Source organism: Diceros bicornis, chromosome 8, assembly GCF_020826845.1.
Source record: "Diceros bicornis minor isolate mBicDic1 chromosome 8, mDicBic1.mat.cur, whole genome shotgun sequence".
NCBI classification, from domain to species: Eukaryota; Metazoa; Chordata; class Mammalia; order Perissodactyla; family Rhinocerotidae; genus Diceros; species Diceros bicornis.
In genome coordinates, this window is record NC_080747.1 from 50,685,184 (window position 1) to 50,703,712 (window position 18,529).

At 33.4% G+C, this 18,529-nt stretch overlaps 1 protein-coding gene across 1 annotated transcript in view; it reads right to left on the reverse strand.

Annotated features, from left to right (window-relative positions):
- Positions 1–6,461, reverse strand: part of TECRL (trans-2,3-enoyl-CoA reductase like) — a 108,236-nt gene extending 101,775 nt beyond the window's left edge. The window contains exon 1 of the mRNA XM_058546388.1: positions 6,231–6,461. Within this exon, the coding sequence (XP_058402371.1) occupies positions 6,231–6,461 (231 nt within the window). The remainder of the gene's footprint in view (positions 1–6,230) is intronic.
- Positions 6,462–18,529: the final 12,068 nt, after the last annotated feature.

Genomic DNA, 18,529 nt, shown 5'->3' on the forward strand with positions numbered 1-18,529 from the left:
CACAAATACATCTGACTTCAGAGCATAAACCATTGCACCACATTGCCTCTCATGACATGTATATTTGTTTAATATAACAAGTCTACCTTTTCTGAGAGACTCTAAGTCAGGGAAGATAATAGTAAACAAAGTACACTGAAGTTTTTGAAATTAGAACTGCATGCTGTATTATGGAATTCCCAAGTACATCCAAGAAGAAGAGTGAGTGTTGAGACTCCTCTGGGTTCATAGAAAATGATTATGTTAATTACCTCTATTGGAAGGAACCACTCATCTCAATTTCATAATTTTTAATTATGTAAACATTTTGAACACATTTTGTTCTTAATTTATTATTAAAGGGACTTTAAAAATATTTTTAATTTCTAGGTTTGAATGTTAACTATGCTATTTTATATCTAAATATACAAAATGGAAAGAATGTTTAAGAGCTTTCCTTTGTCTCAAATGGAAGGGCATGTAGATATTCTTCAAAAACAGCACCTCTGTCCTGAAACACATTGGGTGTATGGGAAGTCAGACATGCCAATCATGAAATTAAACAGAACATGAGAATTTTGGCTAGTAAAAGTCATGAATATCTGTCAAGTGGTAGTGTATAATAGTTAAGAGCAAGACACAGAACATTTATTGGCTGGATTCAAAACACACACTAAGTTCTTTGTTTCAACTCTGTGTCACCGTTTCTTCCTCTGTAAAGGAGAAGAATAATACTTTTTAAATCCTTTTACAGGAAAAGGTAGTAAGGAGTAGAGATATTGGACCGTGTCCAAGGAAAAAGAAAATCAGTCAGATTTATATTAAAATTCTGATCTATCTGAATCCAAAGCTCATAAGCTTTCACTTATATCATGTTACATAACAAGAAGTGAGAAGAGGGCTGAGGATGAGGGAGGAAAAAAAGGACAGGGATGGAAGAAAGAGGTGAAGGATATAGGAGGAAAAGAGGAAATAAAAAAAAAAAGAAGAGAAAGAGGAGGAAGAAAAAGAGGAATGGAAGAAAAAGAAGATATTGCCATTTGCATACGCATGAAATTCTGAAAACCGTCATGAGGCCATTTTAAGGCAGGCGCCCTTCTCATTTTACAGGTGAACATATTGAGGCATAAGTATGCTAAGTAGTATGCTCCAGATAAGATATTAAAAGTAGCAATGTCAGAAAATAAGAATTCTTAAAATTTCTAACTGAAGTATTAAAAGTACAATTTTTATGCATTTGTACAATCCCCTATAGTTCTCTCTTCTGTTTTCTGGTGAAAATTGGTATTTTTACCATTAGAAGGATTGGGGGATTATTGAGTGCTTTGTTTTATTAGTAGGAAGTCTTTTAAAAAGCTTTTGAGAGTTTTGACATAGAGCAAACAAAACAATAGGAGAAAGACAGCTCTTGAGGTCAAGTTCTTTGGAGAAGAGATTAAAGAAAAAAGAAGGGGATGGTATTGGAAACATTTATCAACTCTAGCTTTAACAGTTCTGGCCGTGCTCTTGAATCAGCTACTTATCACAAGATAAGCTTCTGACATTTTACAAAATAGAAGCAAGACAGGGATAGTTAGCAACTAGAAATAGTTCCTTGTAAATTTTTAAATTTATTTTTCCTATACATTTTTTGATGTTCCAATAAATACTTAAGTGACATTTAGCAATATATTTTAAATCTGCTCTCCAACTTATAATCCTCAATGTCATATTATTTTAATCATTTATGTGAAATAATCGAATTAGTTAAATAAATATTCCTATCTGCATTGTATTCTTTATTAAAAGCTTGTTAGCTTTTGTAATCAAAACTTGACTATTTGTTAGTAAATCATAAATACAAAGTAAAATTCTATACATGCTTGCTGGGAGCAAGCGAGGAGGAGTTTGGGCATTCAGTGGTGTGGTTTGATTATATGTGTTTTTCTGTAAATATATTTACATTTATTCCAATGATGATTTGGTTTAGAAAATAGTAAAGTATTTTAAAATATCATAATCCTCCACCCCAAAACTATCACTGCTAAACATAAGTGCATTGTCAAATCCACATATCTTTTAAACAGGCATAGATTTGTTCAATACATATTGGTTAAACACTTTCCTTGGGCCAAAAGCATTATCCTAAATGTTGAAAATACAGGACCGAAAAAATCCCCAAATTTCTGATTTTATGAAGCCGGCAAACTAGGGGTAGGCCAAATAATAAACAAAATGAAAAAGGTAATAAGTGCTAGTAAAGAAATAGAACAGGGAAGAGAAATAGAGAATACTGGCAGATTTTGCAATTTTAAATAGGTAATCAGGAAAGGCCCCAAGGAAAAAGTGATAGTTAAGTAAAGACCTAAAGGAAAACACTGACTAGTTGTGAGTAGGGAATGATATTATCTGACATGATTTAACAGGCTAGTTCTGGTTGCTGTGTAGGGCATATATTGAAGGTGCTAAGGACAAAAGCAGGAAAGATTGAGGAGTACTGGTAGTAGAGGTGTTGAAAAATTGTCCAAGTCTGGATATATTTGAAGGTATCACTGTGAAGATGGATTGTATGTGGGGTGTGAGATTAAGAGATGAGTCATGATGCCTCCAAGTGTTTGGCTTGAGCTATTGGAAGGATGTGGTTGCCACTTACGGACTTGGAAAACTCTGTGGAAAAATTTAGGGGGAAGATCAAGTGCTTAGTTTTAGATATACTAAGTTTGAGATGCCTATTAAATATCCAAATAGATAGATGGATTGATATATATATATAGATAGATAGATAGCTAGAGAGAAAGAGAGATACATGCATACCTACATACACACATACATATATCCATACCTACACACACACATAGATATATAGATAGATACATAGATAAATGGATTTGCAGTTCAGAGGAAAAGGATAAGCTATGATTACATGTTTACGAGTCATCAATAGGCAGAGATATTTAAAGCTTCCGTACTCAATAAGGTAAATGAATAAAGAGGAAGAGAAGTTCTGATGACAGAGTTGTTGACAGTCCACATCTAACAAGTCAGGTGATAAAGAAGGATAAGAGAAAAGGAGGAAGCCAAGAAAGTAGGTTTAAAAAAAAACAGTGTGTGTTATCCCAGAACTCAAATAGCAAAAGTGTTTCGAGGAGGAGGATGTGCTTAACAGTGGCAAATGTTGCTGATACACTGAGTAAGATAAAGCATGAGAACTGACCTTTGAATTTAGCAAGGTATTTACCACTGCCTCGCTGGCGGCCACGGCAAGTTCACATTCTGAGAAGTGTGGAGGCAAAGGTCTGGATGGAGTGGATTTAGGACAGAAAGAGAAAAGGGAAATGTGGGCAGATGATATGAACACGAAGAATGTAATGAGAGAAATGGGGCAGAAGCTGGAGAAGACAGTGAAGGCAAGAGAAGGCTTTTGTTTGTTTGGGGTGTGTGTGTGCGTGTGTGTGTGATTAAGTAAAAGAACACGATTCAATGTATTTTCTGTAATCTCAGGAATTCTCTCAATGTTTTTGTCTGATGAATCTCTTGAGTATATACTTTTGTCCATTCTGAAATTTAAATTATTTTTTAATTTAATACATAAATTTTAACTTAACATAAATATAAATTAAATTAAATATATCTAGATACAATATCTAGATGCAAACTAAATTTCTACTAGAGCTCAGCATACATTGCTAAAGTACATACATCCCACTCGAGGTATTTGAAAATTTATATCTAACCTAAGCATTATAACAAATCATGTCAATGGGTAATAAGAAGTCAAATTTAAATTCTGTGCCAGTGTCACAAGGCTCATCACTTATTTTTTCTTGGCTGTTTAGACACATTAGATTTATCTCTCCAAATGATTATTAAAACTAAAAAAAATTATTTTGTCCCTCTAGGCTTTAAGGCACTATGCTAAGCATGTTACATATATTATTTTTACTCTTCATTATAAGCTTACAGAATAGATTTTAGTAAACTATATTCTAAATAAGGGTCCTTCGGCATCAACAATTCAGTGACTTTCCTGAGCCTTGATAGATGTGATTGATGTGGTGGGGACTTGGTCCATAAATGCTTAGTTCCAAAGTACATGACCTTTACCTTTTACTACTTAATAACACGCTTAGTCCCTTACTGAAAGACAGGGCCTAAGTCATAAGCAACACTTCTTTTGTATACTGGATAGAGCCAAGTGTAATGAAAGGCACTTAACATGACCTTACTGTTAATATAGCTGTTAATTTGTCTAAGAAAAACAATACCTTGAACAACAAACAAAATCAATCTTTTTCATGTTTACAGATTTGCACTGTTAGGAATCATGAAGCAAAAAAAATGTAAATTAATCTGGATTTTTTTTTTAATTTTAAATGTCTTGCCATCACTGTGAGACAATTTATTCAATTACAAAATTAAAACAAGACAAAACAAAATTCAGTTTTACTGACAAGTCAAATATTTGGATGTGGTAAGTTGCACATCATATGGTGTTGATTGTGCAATAAAAGCTGGTGAGGAATCCAGACTTAATCCCCTATTTATCCTGCTGAGTTTTCCTAAAGGTTTGCCACGGGAGATGCAAATACCAGGACTCTTATAGTTCAAATATGAGATTCCTAAGCAAAATTTTTATCTCTCAAGAATGCTGGCTTTCCGCATGCTTAAATTTTTAGCAATTTAATTAGAAATGTAACTCTGGAAATGTAAAGCTCCATGTCTTAGCTTCAGATAAAATCTTAATAACAGAAAATTTAAATGTTTGAGGAAAATAATTAGGAGCCCATCAGTTCCCCATTAGTTTTAGTTGGATTTTGTGTCAAGGTTTAGACACATATAAAAAAGAACACAATAACCAGTCTCATTTTAGTATCTTGGTCTTTGGAAATCATTGACCAATTTAATATCCATTCCATTCACTGCCTTGTTCCCCTTGATTTAATTATATTTTTCCTATAAGTTTTGAATTTTTGATATTGAGATATTGCAAACATCAGCAACTTCTGAATAATAACTTTTTTTTTAGATTTGTCTTATTCCTGTATGATATAAAAAATCTAAAAACTTCATTGACATACTAAAGTAGAAGTAAGTTATAACATGCATGAAATTCATGTTGAAATTTTATTATGCATAATATTCTTCATTTATATATGGCCCCAGTGATACTATAGAAAAAGAAAATGATTTAAAGTCGCATAGAAATGGTTTTGAATCTCTATTTCACTATGACCTGTATAAACTTGTTCAAGTTTTTTTATCTTTAATTTTTCATATGTAAGTAAAAGTTATATTACCCAACCGATAGGCTGGTCATAGTGTTATAATTACTGAATAAGAAAGTGTATATGATCTTGGTAATTGAAAGCAATAAACAATTTCTTCTCTTTCCTTCTTATTTAGAAACACAGCAAAAGTATGGTTAAATGGAATCAGTGATTAAATTTTATTTTTAGAACAACAGTAAAAACCTTATTTAACAAGTTTGTAAAGCAAAATAAATGAAGATGTATTTTTGTTAAACATATCCATCTTTCTGATAATAAATTAAACTACAGGTGTATTTTTAAACTTTTGAGAAACTGAAAATGTTTGGAATATTGTACATACATATGTATATCTACAATGTACTCATACATTTGTGTGTTAATTTTCCAGCCTTTGAAGTATATATTTTACCTTTTCTTAGTGAAGCATCTGTGATATGAATATAGATAGGTAACATATTAAGCAAGACACTCTTTTTAGGACTTTGAACACTGTGGTTTTGAAATAAGTAAACTTTTCATAAAAAGTGAGATGTGCATTTTTCAAGATAAATAATTAAATCAATTCTAAATACTTTTAAAATGGCTAGCTTTGATCATATACATTAAGTATCATTTTTACTAACTTCAGTGGCTTTTCCTTCCCATTTTCTACACTATTAAAACTCTATGATAATTTAAATATGCAATAAAGTTCACGAAGAGAAAAACCTAGAGACGTTTTGTCATGTAGGCTGAGAAGCTGAGCCCTGGAAATTTTAGCTCCTGACAATGGTCAACGTTAGCAGGAAATCCAGAACCTAGTAATTGTTAGCTACCATTTAAATTGTGTATGAAAGATGCAGTGAATATCTACTACTGAAACAATGTATAAAGTATCTATCTACTCATCATAAAATTAACATTAAAAGCCAGGAATATCTTTTAGTAAAGCCAACATTTAATCACATGATCAATGATCTTTGGGTCAGATAAGAGAAATTTAAATAAATTAATAAAACTCACCTTATCCACAATACATATCTGCTTTCTTGTTTGAGCATCAAGTATTTCAACCTCAAAGTGAGCGGGTTTTGAGTGTTTAACTGCTGGAAGTGATTTTAGAGGCCCTGCTGAGAGGATAAGTTGAGACAAAAATTGAAAATTTCTCATATCATTCTTCAGTGTGGACCGTGCTCCTTGCGAAGATAATTCTCTCTTGCGTTCTGAGGCATGGGTCTTGTGCCTTTTGAACATTGTGTGAACTACCAGGAGAATCTCTCATGTCAACGGGAGACCCTTGCAAATGTGTTCCCTTTGCACCAGTTAAATACTGCTGGTGAAAGCCAGAAAGGTCAAGTGGCATGCCATTCCAAGAGTTCGGTTTTATTTAGCAGGCTTGAAAACAATGACTGATCTTATTTCTATATATAACATGCTATTGTGAATTGCTGCAGTGTGGAAGATTTCTTTACCAGCGCTCGGATTATTTCTTGCTTTCTTCTTTTTTCTCTGCCTCTTAATATGACCACTACTATCTGAAATTCCACGGCAAGAAAAGAATTGATAGGGTTTTCATTATCTCTGAATTCTGGATGCACTAATCTTCAAACACATATATTACTATACAGGAGATGTATTTAAAATTAGCTATTACATAACAAAATTTTTTATATGTCCTACCTAAGATAAATATTTGTAACATATTTTATATATGTGTATATATCCTTATATATGTATTCTTCAATGCATACAGGAAATAGAAAGATGGCAAGTCCTCTATAAGATTGGAAAATGTAGAGAGCAATTTTATATCATAAGGAAAAGGAAGTAAATCTTATCTTAACATTTTGACACGTTTTATATCATTGGGAAATCATTGAAATTAAATAGAAAAGCAGTACTACACATCACATTTACCACAACACTGAATTATGGTAAATTCAAATAATCTCAGAATGAGTAATGCAAAATGATAAACAACCTGAAAAGAAGGGTTTATGAAAAAGACTCCAAATGCTCTGAGTACTATAAATCTGGTGAAGAAACAAGTAAAAAAAAATCCAAAATATATTGCCACTGATTCAAAGAGATAGTACAGAAAAATATTCTAGGATGTTATTTTCAATGAAAAGGAAAATGGCTAAACTTATAGAGGGGGATGTCTATGTATCTATATGAGGTTAATCTTTCCTTTTATAATTAAATAAAATAATGTTATTTATTTTTAATTTTGACTACACATTATGCACTGGAGATTCATTTGCACATTGTTCAGTTATCGTTTTCATACTCCAGGCCGCTATTACACTCATTGTTTAATATTTAAAAAAAACATAGAAGACAGGAATATATGTGTGTATATATGTGTTTGTGTACCTGAGTGCAAATCATACACAAACACACACATACATGTGTTGTACAATTTTATCACCCCAATTGTTCAGGACGTTAAACTTGAAATCATCCCTAACTTCTCTCTTTCTGTCGCACCTCAGATCTAATCCATCAGAAATCCAGAACACAATCTTCTCACCATCCCCACAGCTACCTTTAAAGCATCAGTCTCACCTGTATTGCTTTCCCAGACTGGTCTCCCTGCTTCAACAATGGCCAATCTATAGTTTATTTTTAATGCAGCAGCTAGAGTGATCAGGCTCTATACTAAAGCAGATAATGCAATAATCTGCTCAACACACTGCAGGGGCTCTCTATTTTAGGTAGAGAAAAAGCCAAAGTTCTCTGCAAGGGTCTACAAGGCTCTGCACCATCCAGCACCTTGTTATACCTCTGATCTTATCTCCTAATCTGTCTACAGTACCTAGAACAGTGACTGGCACACAGTAGGTGCTGAATAAACACGTATTAAATAAATAAATGAAAAATCACTAAATGCATCTTGAAGGTGTAAGTAGAACGATGTGATGCTAATTGCATGCTGAGTAAACTGCTATTGTATTATATTAAAATGACATAACTACAACCCACATAATGTCTCTTCAGAGATAGTTTATATCTAAAAAAAGAAATAATCAAAAGGACACAAGAGCCAAACTGAAAGAGCTCCCATTGCCAAAGTTGGAACAATTCAAGTAAGAAAACCAATACTGATGATAATAGATTCCAACTCAAAGAACGATATAAATATCCATGTGCCCATACTGTTATAAATAAATGACTGAATACATGTTAAATAAATCAACAGGGACAAGGGATGGATTTTCCTTGACAGATTTACACAAGAATTCCAAAGAATATATGTAGATGCTCTCCCCTTGAGTGTGGGTTTCACTTAGAGACACATTTGCGAAAAAAAAAAATTAATGGAAAGGGAAAAATAGAAACTTTACAGTGAAAAAAACTGGAAGGCAGACAGCATTCTAACCAAGAGGTCAAGTGTAAATATCACCATGAGAAGTCATGTTGATATCAGGTACCAAGTGATATCATGAGATGAGGACAATTCACCCCTGTGGTATTCTTCCAAAAGTTCATTACCTCAGTCTAACCATGAGAAAACATCAGACAAACACAAATTGAGGCACATTCTACAAAATACGTAATATTCTTCAAACTGTCAAGACCTTGAAAAATTTTAAAAAATTGAGAGACTGGAACAGATCAAAAGATACTGTATGGAGACATGACTAGAAAATGCAGTGTGATATCCTGATTATTTCCTGGAACAGAAAAAGAAATTAGTGGACAAACCAGTGAAATAAGAATAACATCTGTAGTTTTAGTAATAGTATTGTATCAATGTTAATTTCTGAGTTTTGATAAATATACCATGGTTATGCAAGATATTAAATTAGGGGAAGCTACATAAAAAGCACACAGAAAAACTTTGTATTTCTTTTCAATGTTTTTGGAAAAATATTCCAAAATAAAAGTATAGAATAAACACACTGCCACCAAAAAAAAAAAAAAAAAAAAAAAAAAACGGAGAAAGAGAAAAAAATAGGAGTAAAAGGAAAGGCATTTAAAAGGGGAAAATTGTAGATTGTCATCTGTGCCAATCACCCAAGTTAAAAATTTTGGAAGAGAATAAAAAATATTTCAGATATTATGCTATTTATTATTTTATTATGTACTTTTGAGGTAGTTTTTAAAATAAAATATTTTCTATTTGTTAATGTGTTTTTATAAGTTTATTGTTAAATATATCATAATGAAAATAACACCCTTAATATTTGCTTAATACTAGACTAAGGATGGCACTTTGTAAACTAGACTTCAATTTAAAATATATTTAAAATAGAAAAATATTATAAAAAAATGCAGTCCCAAGTAGGAATCTTTATTCTAATTGCACTTATTTTTAGTAAAATATGAAGGGGGGTTAGAATATGTGCTCTTACCCTCACATGTTTGTAATGTTTTGACAGAAAGCATTCCATTTCAATTTATTTTCCATTTGACAGTTCTACTTTCAAAGTAGTACTACTACGTCTTCTTAGATCATTTAAACAAATTAGTGGACTGATTTTTTTGGGTAGTTTTTATTTGCAGAAAAATTGAGCAGAGAGTACTGAGTTCTCATATACTCCCTTCCCCCACCCCCAACACACAATATCTCCTACTATTAACATCTTATATTACTGTGGAACATTTGTTACAACTGATGATAGATATTTATTAACCAAAGTCTGTAGTTTATTTTAGGGTTTAGTCTTTGTAATTTACAGTTCTTTGAGCTTTGTCAAGTACATAAGGTCGTATATCCGCTATGGCAGTATCATAAAGAACAGTTTCACTGACCTGAAAATGTCGTGTTCCGCGTGTCCACCCCTCCTCGCTCCTCCTGAACCCCCGGCAGCCACTGATTTTTTTACTGTCTTCACAGTGTTGCCTTTTTCAGAACGTCACTAGTTGGAATCATATAGTATGCAATGTTTTCAGACTGGCTTCTTTCATTTAGCGATATGCATTTAAGTTTCTTCTATGTTTTTTCATAGCTTGAAAGCTCTTTTTTTTTAAATCACTGAATAATACCCCATTGTATGGATGTACTACAGTTTATTTACTCATTTATCTATTGAAGGACATCTTGGTTACTGCTCTAAACATTCATGTTCAGGTTTTTGTGTAAATACAGTTTCCAATTTGCTTGGGTAAATAACTAGGAGTGTAAACACTGAATTGAATGGTAGGCCTATGTTTAGCTGTGTAAGAAACTGTCAGACTGCCTTCCAAAGTACCTGTACCATTTTGCATTCCCACCAGCAATGAATGAGAGCTCCTGTTGCTTCACAACCTCACCAGTATTTGGTGTTGTCAGTGTTCTGGATTTTGCCATTCTAATAGATGTGACATGATATTTCATTGTTTTAATATGCAATTCGCTAATGACAAATGATGTGGAGCAACTTCTCTTATCCTTATTTGCCACCTGCGTATCTTCTTTGGTGCAGTGTCTGTTCAGATCTTCTGTCCATTTTGTAATGGGTTGTTTGTTTTCTTATGTTGAATTATAAGATTTCTTTGCATGTTTTGGAAAGAAGTGCTTTATCAAATATGTGTTTTCAAAATATCTTCTTCCAGTTTATGGCTTGTCTTTTTGTTCTCTTACAGAGTCTTTTGCAGAGCAAAATGCCTTAAGTTTAACAAAATCCAACTAATCATCTTTTTCACTCATGGATTGTGCTTTTGGTGTTGTATCTAAAAAATCGTCACCAAATCCAAGATCACCTAGATTTTCTCCTACGGTATCTTCTAGAAGTTGTGTAGTTTTACATTTTACATTTAAGTCTACAATCTATTTTGAGTTAATTTTTGTGAAAGATGTAAAGTCTGTGTCTAGATTCCTTTTTTTTTTTGCATGTGATGTCCAGTTGTTCCAGTGCTATTTGTTAAAAAGACTATCCCCTCTCCCCTGAACTGCCTATAATCAGTTGATTATATTTGTGTCTATTTCTGGGCTCTCTATTGTGTTCCACTGGTCTATTTGTCTATTCGTCTGCCAACCCACGTTGTCTTTATTACTGTAGCTTTGTAGTAAGTCTTGATGTCCGGTAGCTTCAGTCATCTAACTTTGTTCTTCAATATTGTGAGGGCTATTCTGGGTCTTCTGCCTCTTACTTCAGTTTTTATTATAGATACTCCATTTGTTTCCAAACAACCTGGGAATGGGTGAGTGAAAGAGAGAAAAAAAAACAAAAACAAAGACAAACCACTTGTCCTGGACATTATCTTGTCAATGCTCAGAGAAAATCTTATATATTAGGTACAAAGAATTGGAATTTAGGAAGCTAAGTCATGAGCAGAATGTTAAATATACACCAAGGTACATTATTCTTGGACCTAGGCAAATATGTAAATAAGTAATTGCATTGTGGATTTTCCAAATCATAGTTTCTCAAATTTGAATACTTGCATGTTAACAACAACTATTCTCATAAGATTATAGTATTGGGAATTTTCTGATTTTTGATTGATCCCTTCTGAATCAATGGCAAAAATGCAGAAAATAAAGGACATTATGTCCATCATTAGATACACGATTATTGGCCCTTCCCCTAGAGAGTAGTTTAATTCTCTATACTTTCATTTTTTCATCAATAGTCTAGTCAAGTAATGGAAATTGTAATCATCTGTACATGTTTGTAACGTTTAACCAATGCCTGTCTCACACACCAGACCATAAGGTCCATAAGGCAGAGTTCAGATATAATTTTGTCCATCACTGTATCTTCAAGTCACAGCATAATTCCTGGCCTATAGTAAGTACTTGATATTGTTTGTTGAATGAATAAATCACCACATGAATGAATTTTCCTCTCTAAGCTGGGATATTCATCAATAATATCACAATACAGTAGTCACTGGAGTTTAAAAACTTTTTTTTTGAGAAAGATCAGCCCTGAGCTAACATCCATGCCAATCCTCCTCTTCTTGCTGAGGGAGACCAGCCCTGAGCTAACATTTATTGCCAATCCTCCTCCTTTTTTTTCCCTTTTTCTCCCCAAGGCCCCAGTAGATAGTTGTGTGTCATAGTTGCACATCCTTCTAGTTGCTGTATGTGGGAAGCAGCCTCAGCATGGCCAGACAAGCGGTGCCTCGGTGCGCACCCGGGATCCGAACCCCGGCCACCAGCAGCGGAGCGCGTGCACTTAACTGCTAAGCCCCGGCCGGCCCCAAAGCTTTGCTTTTAATTTGTGCTAAATCGTGGAAGACACCGAACTTGGGAATGGGTGGGTGAGAGAGAGAATAAAAAAGCCCAAGACAAACCACTTGTCCTGGAGATTATCTTGTCAATGCTCAGAGAAAATCTTACATATTAGGTACAAAGAATTGGAATTTAGGAAGTTAAGGCATGAGCTGTATATTAAATATACATCAAAGTACACTATTCTTAGACCTAGGCAAATACATAAATAAGTAATTTGTGTCTAGGAAATAGCATTGTTTAGTGGAAATAGTATGGATTCAGGAAGTTCCTTGTAATTAAATAGTTACATGATCTCATGTCTTCCATTATCTGTCACATTTTGATAATATTATGAATTTCACAAGACTTTTATGAAATCTCATAGAACAATGCATATAAAGTAAATAGAGAAGTTTCTGAAAAGTAGAGAACATTCAATATATACATACAATTTACTTTCTCAGTGTTGGACTCCAACATCAGATCTACTTCTCCCAAGATCACATCTATGACTTTCTTCACCCCATCACCCTACTCAAGCATTCAGATTAGTCCTGTTCTCTAGTTTTCTAAACCTAAATGATTATAATACTAGCTCACAGGAAGACGAAATTTACTCATAATAGCCACGCTAAAAGGAAGACAGAGTTCTAACCTAGTTCAGTTGACTCCCCAAAATATCTGCAAGTATATTATCCTCTTCCCCTATAAAGATTAGATAGTCTTATTTTTTTCTCTAATTTTCCCATTTTTAGTGATACCAATGAACTATGAAATGGGCTCTAAATCAGCAGGCTAAAAGCAAATAGAAAGGACCTAAGTAATATAAAAATAAATTATTTTCTGAGTCTCAAGAGGATATGCGTTTTCTCAAAAGAATATTTTATTTCCTGATCTGTCACACAAGCTTCTGCAAGTCCAGAAACTACTAAGTGGTTACAACCACTAATGTTAGCATTTCAACTAACACATAATAATTGAAAAATTATACATAATAATTGAAAAATTATTTTGGTTACATAAAGTATATCCTTTGTAATAGCAAGAAAGCCATAGGAAGGAAAAAGAGGTGTTGTCACCACGACAAAGTTTCGGTTTTGCATTTTTGACAAACAAATTAGGATTGCTGATCTAACATCAATCATCAATAAGAAACAATGATGAATCTATTAGTTCGGATTATAGATAAACGAGAATTGCTCTGTTAAAAAAGACAGTGCAGCTGCAAAGTAGGGGAAAGAGCTCTGGAGTTAAAGCCAAAGACGTAGATTCTTGTTCTAGCTCTGCCAATGTATGCTGTGTGATATTCGATAAACTGGGTAACCTCTCTTAACATCTGTTACATTGTTCATGAAATGAGTGCATTCTCAACACGATATCTAATGACCCTGCTAACTATGATATCCACATGTTTAAAAGTTTGTTTCCTGTTTAAATCAGTCATAACAAAAAAGCAGTATAAATATAACCTGCCTAATATGCCTTCCCTCACAAAGTTTGTACAACTTAAGTAACATGTGAAAGTGTACTATGAAATCCTATGACATTATTATTAATTAATAAATCAGACTAGGGTAGAAGTCTCTGTACTTCACCAAGACTATGGAGAAATTAAATGGTTTCCTGAAAAGCACATCAGTTGGACTGAGATTTAATCTTTTTTTAAGAAAATCGAGCAAAACATAGTCTCATCTTGTGTGTATAAGTTTCAGGTTTCCTGTAAAATTAAAATATCCACGGAGGAGGAAAAACAAAAAGGAGGGAGCAGAGCACACTTCATATTCAGTTTGAACCAGACTATGTATTTCTGTTTATCTTGATAGACTTTATTTTTTTAATTTTGATTTAAACATTTACTAAGATCTTTTCTTTGAACCATTTATGCAATTTACAAACTCACCACAAACCATTTAGTCTCAGTCTTTAACTCAGCTCCTCTGGCTTCGTTTTCCTTAATTGCATGCTATGCTTTTATTAGGGCAGTTGGCTAGGAGCTCTCTTGTGCTCTGTGAATCATCCCTGGAGAGCTTCCAGATCACTCAGGCTGCCCTTCCCCGGAGTCTGTCTTGGGATTCCAGTTGTTCTCCGATGTGTGTTGGCACACGCTGCCCTTTATTTTTGGAGCTGAGGCCGTGCCTATTTCTCCTCCTCCTTTGTGGGATTTCTTGCCATGAACAGTGTGGCGTGTAGAGCTCCTTTATCAATGTTGAAGGAAGAATTTGGAAAATAAATCTCACTGTTTATTGTTAGGGATCTATATATTTAGAAACAAAATTAAACACTTCCGATGAGGTTTTGTCCCTAGTTTGGTAAGTTGTGGGGAAATCATCGTCAAACTAAAAGTGAAGGTTCAGTTTGAAAATCAAGAACTCAGTTTGTTTCTTTTTTATTATATGTTGCTGCTTTTTTCATCGGGGTTGATGCCAGTGCATTTCTTCTGTTTCATAGATCTTCCAGAACACTTAAAACACATTGGAGAGACAAGAATGAGAGTGTACAAACAGAGTGAGGGTGTTAACTCTTCATCCTCATAATTTAAAAATCAGTAATTTTACTTTTATTCAGATTTTTTATGCACATTTCAAAGAATTTAAGTGACAACCTGAGATGGTGGAGGTACGTTGTTGTCTGGAAGCAGAGGGATTGGCTATCGGTATTTGAAATGTCATCTTGTCCTATGAGTCTCTGGGATAGTCATGTTGTTTTCATTTTGATATATATTTTATGCCATAAGATTTACATGTTTTAATCTACTTAGAAAAAAATACAATTTATGTCTACACTGAAGTACTTGGTATTCACAAAATATTAGCAATACTCATATGAAGCTTGTTATGGTCCAGTCAACCTACTCAGTGCTTAGCCGCATAGCAACTCTGTAAGATGGTTTTTATTACAGATGTGGAAACTGAGGCACAGAGAGATTAAGTAACTTGAACATGTGATACAGTCAAGCAGTAGCATAACTGGTCACAAACCAGTTTAAGTTCTTAATCCAAGTATCACATTTAATGGCTACGCACATACACAAAGAGAGTGAAATATACATGTAGATATCTATTACTTATCATTACATAGTTAAAATTATTCAATGTAGATATATGTATATTCTATTAAAATATAATTGTGACTCCAAAATGGTAGATACACATCTTTCATTGGTGAACTTTCAAAACCTAGGGATCCTTCACACACAATTTCATCCATGTGTGAGTATGTTTGTGCTCATAAATGTGTGTGTGTGCATGCAAGTGCAATAATTCAGAGCAATTAGTGTTGCTCTTTGGGGAGCTTGTTCTTTTTTTTTTTTTTTTTTTGTGAGGAAGATCAGTCCTGAGCTAACATCCATGCTAATCCTCCTCTTTTTGCTGAGGAAGACCGGCTCTGAGCTAACATCTATTGCCAATCCTCCTTTTTTTTTTCCCCCAAAGCCCCAGTAGATAGTTGCACGTCATAGTTGCACATCCTTCTAGTTGCTGTATGTGGGATGCGGCCTCAGCATGGCCGGAGAAGCGGTGCATCTGTGCGCGCCCGGGATCCGAACCCGGACCGCCAGTAGCGGAGCGCACGCACTTAAGCGCTAAGCCACTGGGCTGGCCCCGGGGATCTTGTTCTTAATGAAACAGCAAACATAACGTTCCTTGACAGATACACAAGATCATGCTTCTCTAGCCTTCATTCACTCTAAATTTGCCCCATGAGTCACTTTTCCTTCCATTCCCGCATCCCAGCCACTCTGGGATTTACTTGGGTCGTAGTGATACCTCGAGTTACACAATTTTTTTAAGAACTGAAGTAGGCCACCAGAGGATCATTATGTTTACTCTAAAGGAAATTAAACTGCGCTGTGCTGAAAAGACAATTTACCTGGTCATTTGATTTGGGATATTATGCAGTTTTTCTAGAAGAATTATATTTTCTCTAAATTTCATAATTTATCTTGTTAATCTATTTTTGAAAGAATACAGCATAATACTAGTTTGTAGTATGGCACACATTCAATAAAGTTTAATGAATAAGTGAATAAATGGCAATATAAAAATTATGCTCAAGACAGTATAATAAAAAGATGATAAAATGTAGTTTTATGTTAACAAGTACAGCGAACGTCATTATTGGGCTAAAGTGTATGTGGGACTGGAAGATTCCTTTGATTATATTAAGAAAGAAAGATCCAGTCAAGAACAGTCATACTCAAACTCTGCCACGTCTGTCTCCTGGTGCAATGGACTGATGATAGATGAACTAAGAAGGATCATATATCAGAAAGATATAAAATTCAGGTATTTTTTTGTATTTCCTGTTTTATTGGTCTATGCAGTCACATAAATAGTGAAGCATGGCAATTCTTTACAGTAGAATACTAACTAATAAGAAATAACAGAATCACAAAGACATCATTTTGCTACCATCACATTAAAATTTTTTCAGGCAAGCATCTTCAGTGGACGATAAAACAGGATATTTGCATAGTTTCAAAGTGTATTCCCATAAAATAATTACTAATTACGGAGGGAAAATGGTAATATTTCATTGAAGAAAGCTGGGAGCCATCACCATTAGTGATCTATGTTAACATCAACAAAAAAATGATAAACTGATATCTTGTGTCTTCTGGTATGATGTACTGAGAAGGACATAATATTAATTCTGTAGTATTCCTTCCAAAAATAATTGTTCACTCTAATCATAATGAAATAGATAAAAATAAACAAGACATCTGGACTAAATTCTTCAAAAGTTACAATGTAAAAGAATCATTAAATAACTGTTCTAGATGAAGAAAGACTAAAGAAACAAAAGCAATAATTAATATTTAATTCTCAATTTGATGCAGGATCAGGTAGAAATTTCTGTAATGCTATAAAGGATGAATTTGAGATAATTGAAGAAACAACTGTATATTAAATAATGATATTATAAAAATATTTAATGTACTAAGTTGGATAATTTTATCATTGTTATATAAGCAAGTGTACCTAGAAAATAAATGTTGAATTACTTAAGGAGAAAGGACAATGATGTCTGGGACTAATTCTCAAATAGTTTAGGCAAATATGACATATTCACACAAGTCAAAAATGGTAAATCTGGGTTAAGTGTATTCTTTGTATTATAATTGTTACTCTTTTTAAAGCTTGTAATTGTTTAAAAATAAGAAGTATTTTTGTTATAAATGAAAAGATTATGAAAATTAACATTCAAAAGAGATGAAGGATAAATATATAAGGCTACAAAACTTTGATCATTACATCATTTATACTTCAGTGCAATCTACACATAAAGGGCACTCAATAATTTATAGAAACTAATAATTGCCTTATAATTACTATGAAATTCACATTTAACCAACTACCTTATACCAAGAACTATGAAAAAAATGCCATAAAAATAATTGTTGTTTTTCTCCTATTTCTCATGACTCTTTTTTTTTCTTCCTGAGGAATATTCTCCCTGAGCTAACATCTGTGCCAACCTTCCTCTATTTTGTACGTGGGTTGCCACCACAACATGGCCACTGACAAGTGGTGTAGGTCCGTGCGCAGGAACCGAACTCTGGCAGCCAGAGCAGATCACACCAAACTTAACCAGTAGGCCATGGATCCAGCCCCCAGGATTCTTTTCTTTTGTCTATAAATATTAGTAAATCTGCAGGATGGTTTTATAAACACCCTGAAATTTGGTTCTAAATATTACATAGGTCAGCTGTTAAGTGATGGATATTAATATGCTTATTATTTAACTCCTGATTGATATAATACAATTTAATGTATTTTTACAAATATGTATGTCTATTATTATTTTAACTCTATTCAAGCTTGTATACCAAAGAAGTATTATGTTTATTAACTCTTTTGTTAATAAATCTTATTATTATGCCTGTTAACCTTAAAAGCACTTAAGCTGAAATAAGTCATTGAAAGTTAAATCAAAACTTTTGAAGGTTAAGTGTTAATTTAAAAAAGTGAATATTTTTACATATATTAATCTATAGATAAAAAAATGATTTCTTAGTAATAAAAGCTAACAGAAAATTTTTGTGTGTTATAAAATCATTTCTTTTCTATCCAAAATGTATAAGAAGAGCATTTGTTTGGAAAGGGCTAATCTTTAGACTTCACCATCTACTCCCTGCACATCTGTATTTAGTTGAACATATCTGAGTGTCTGAGAC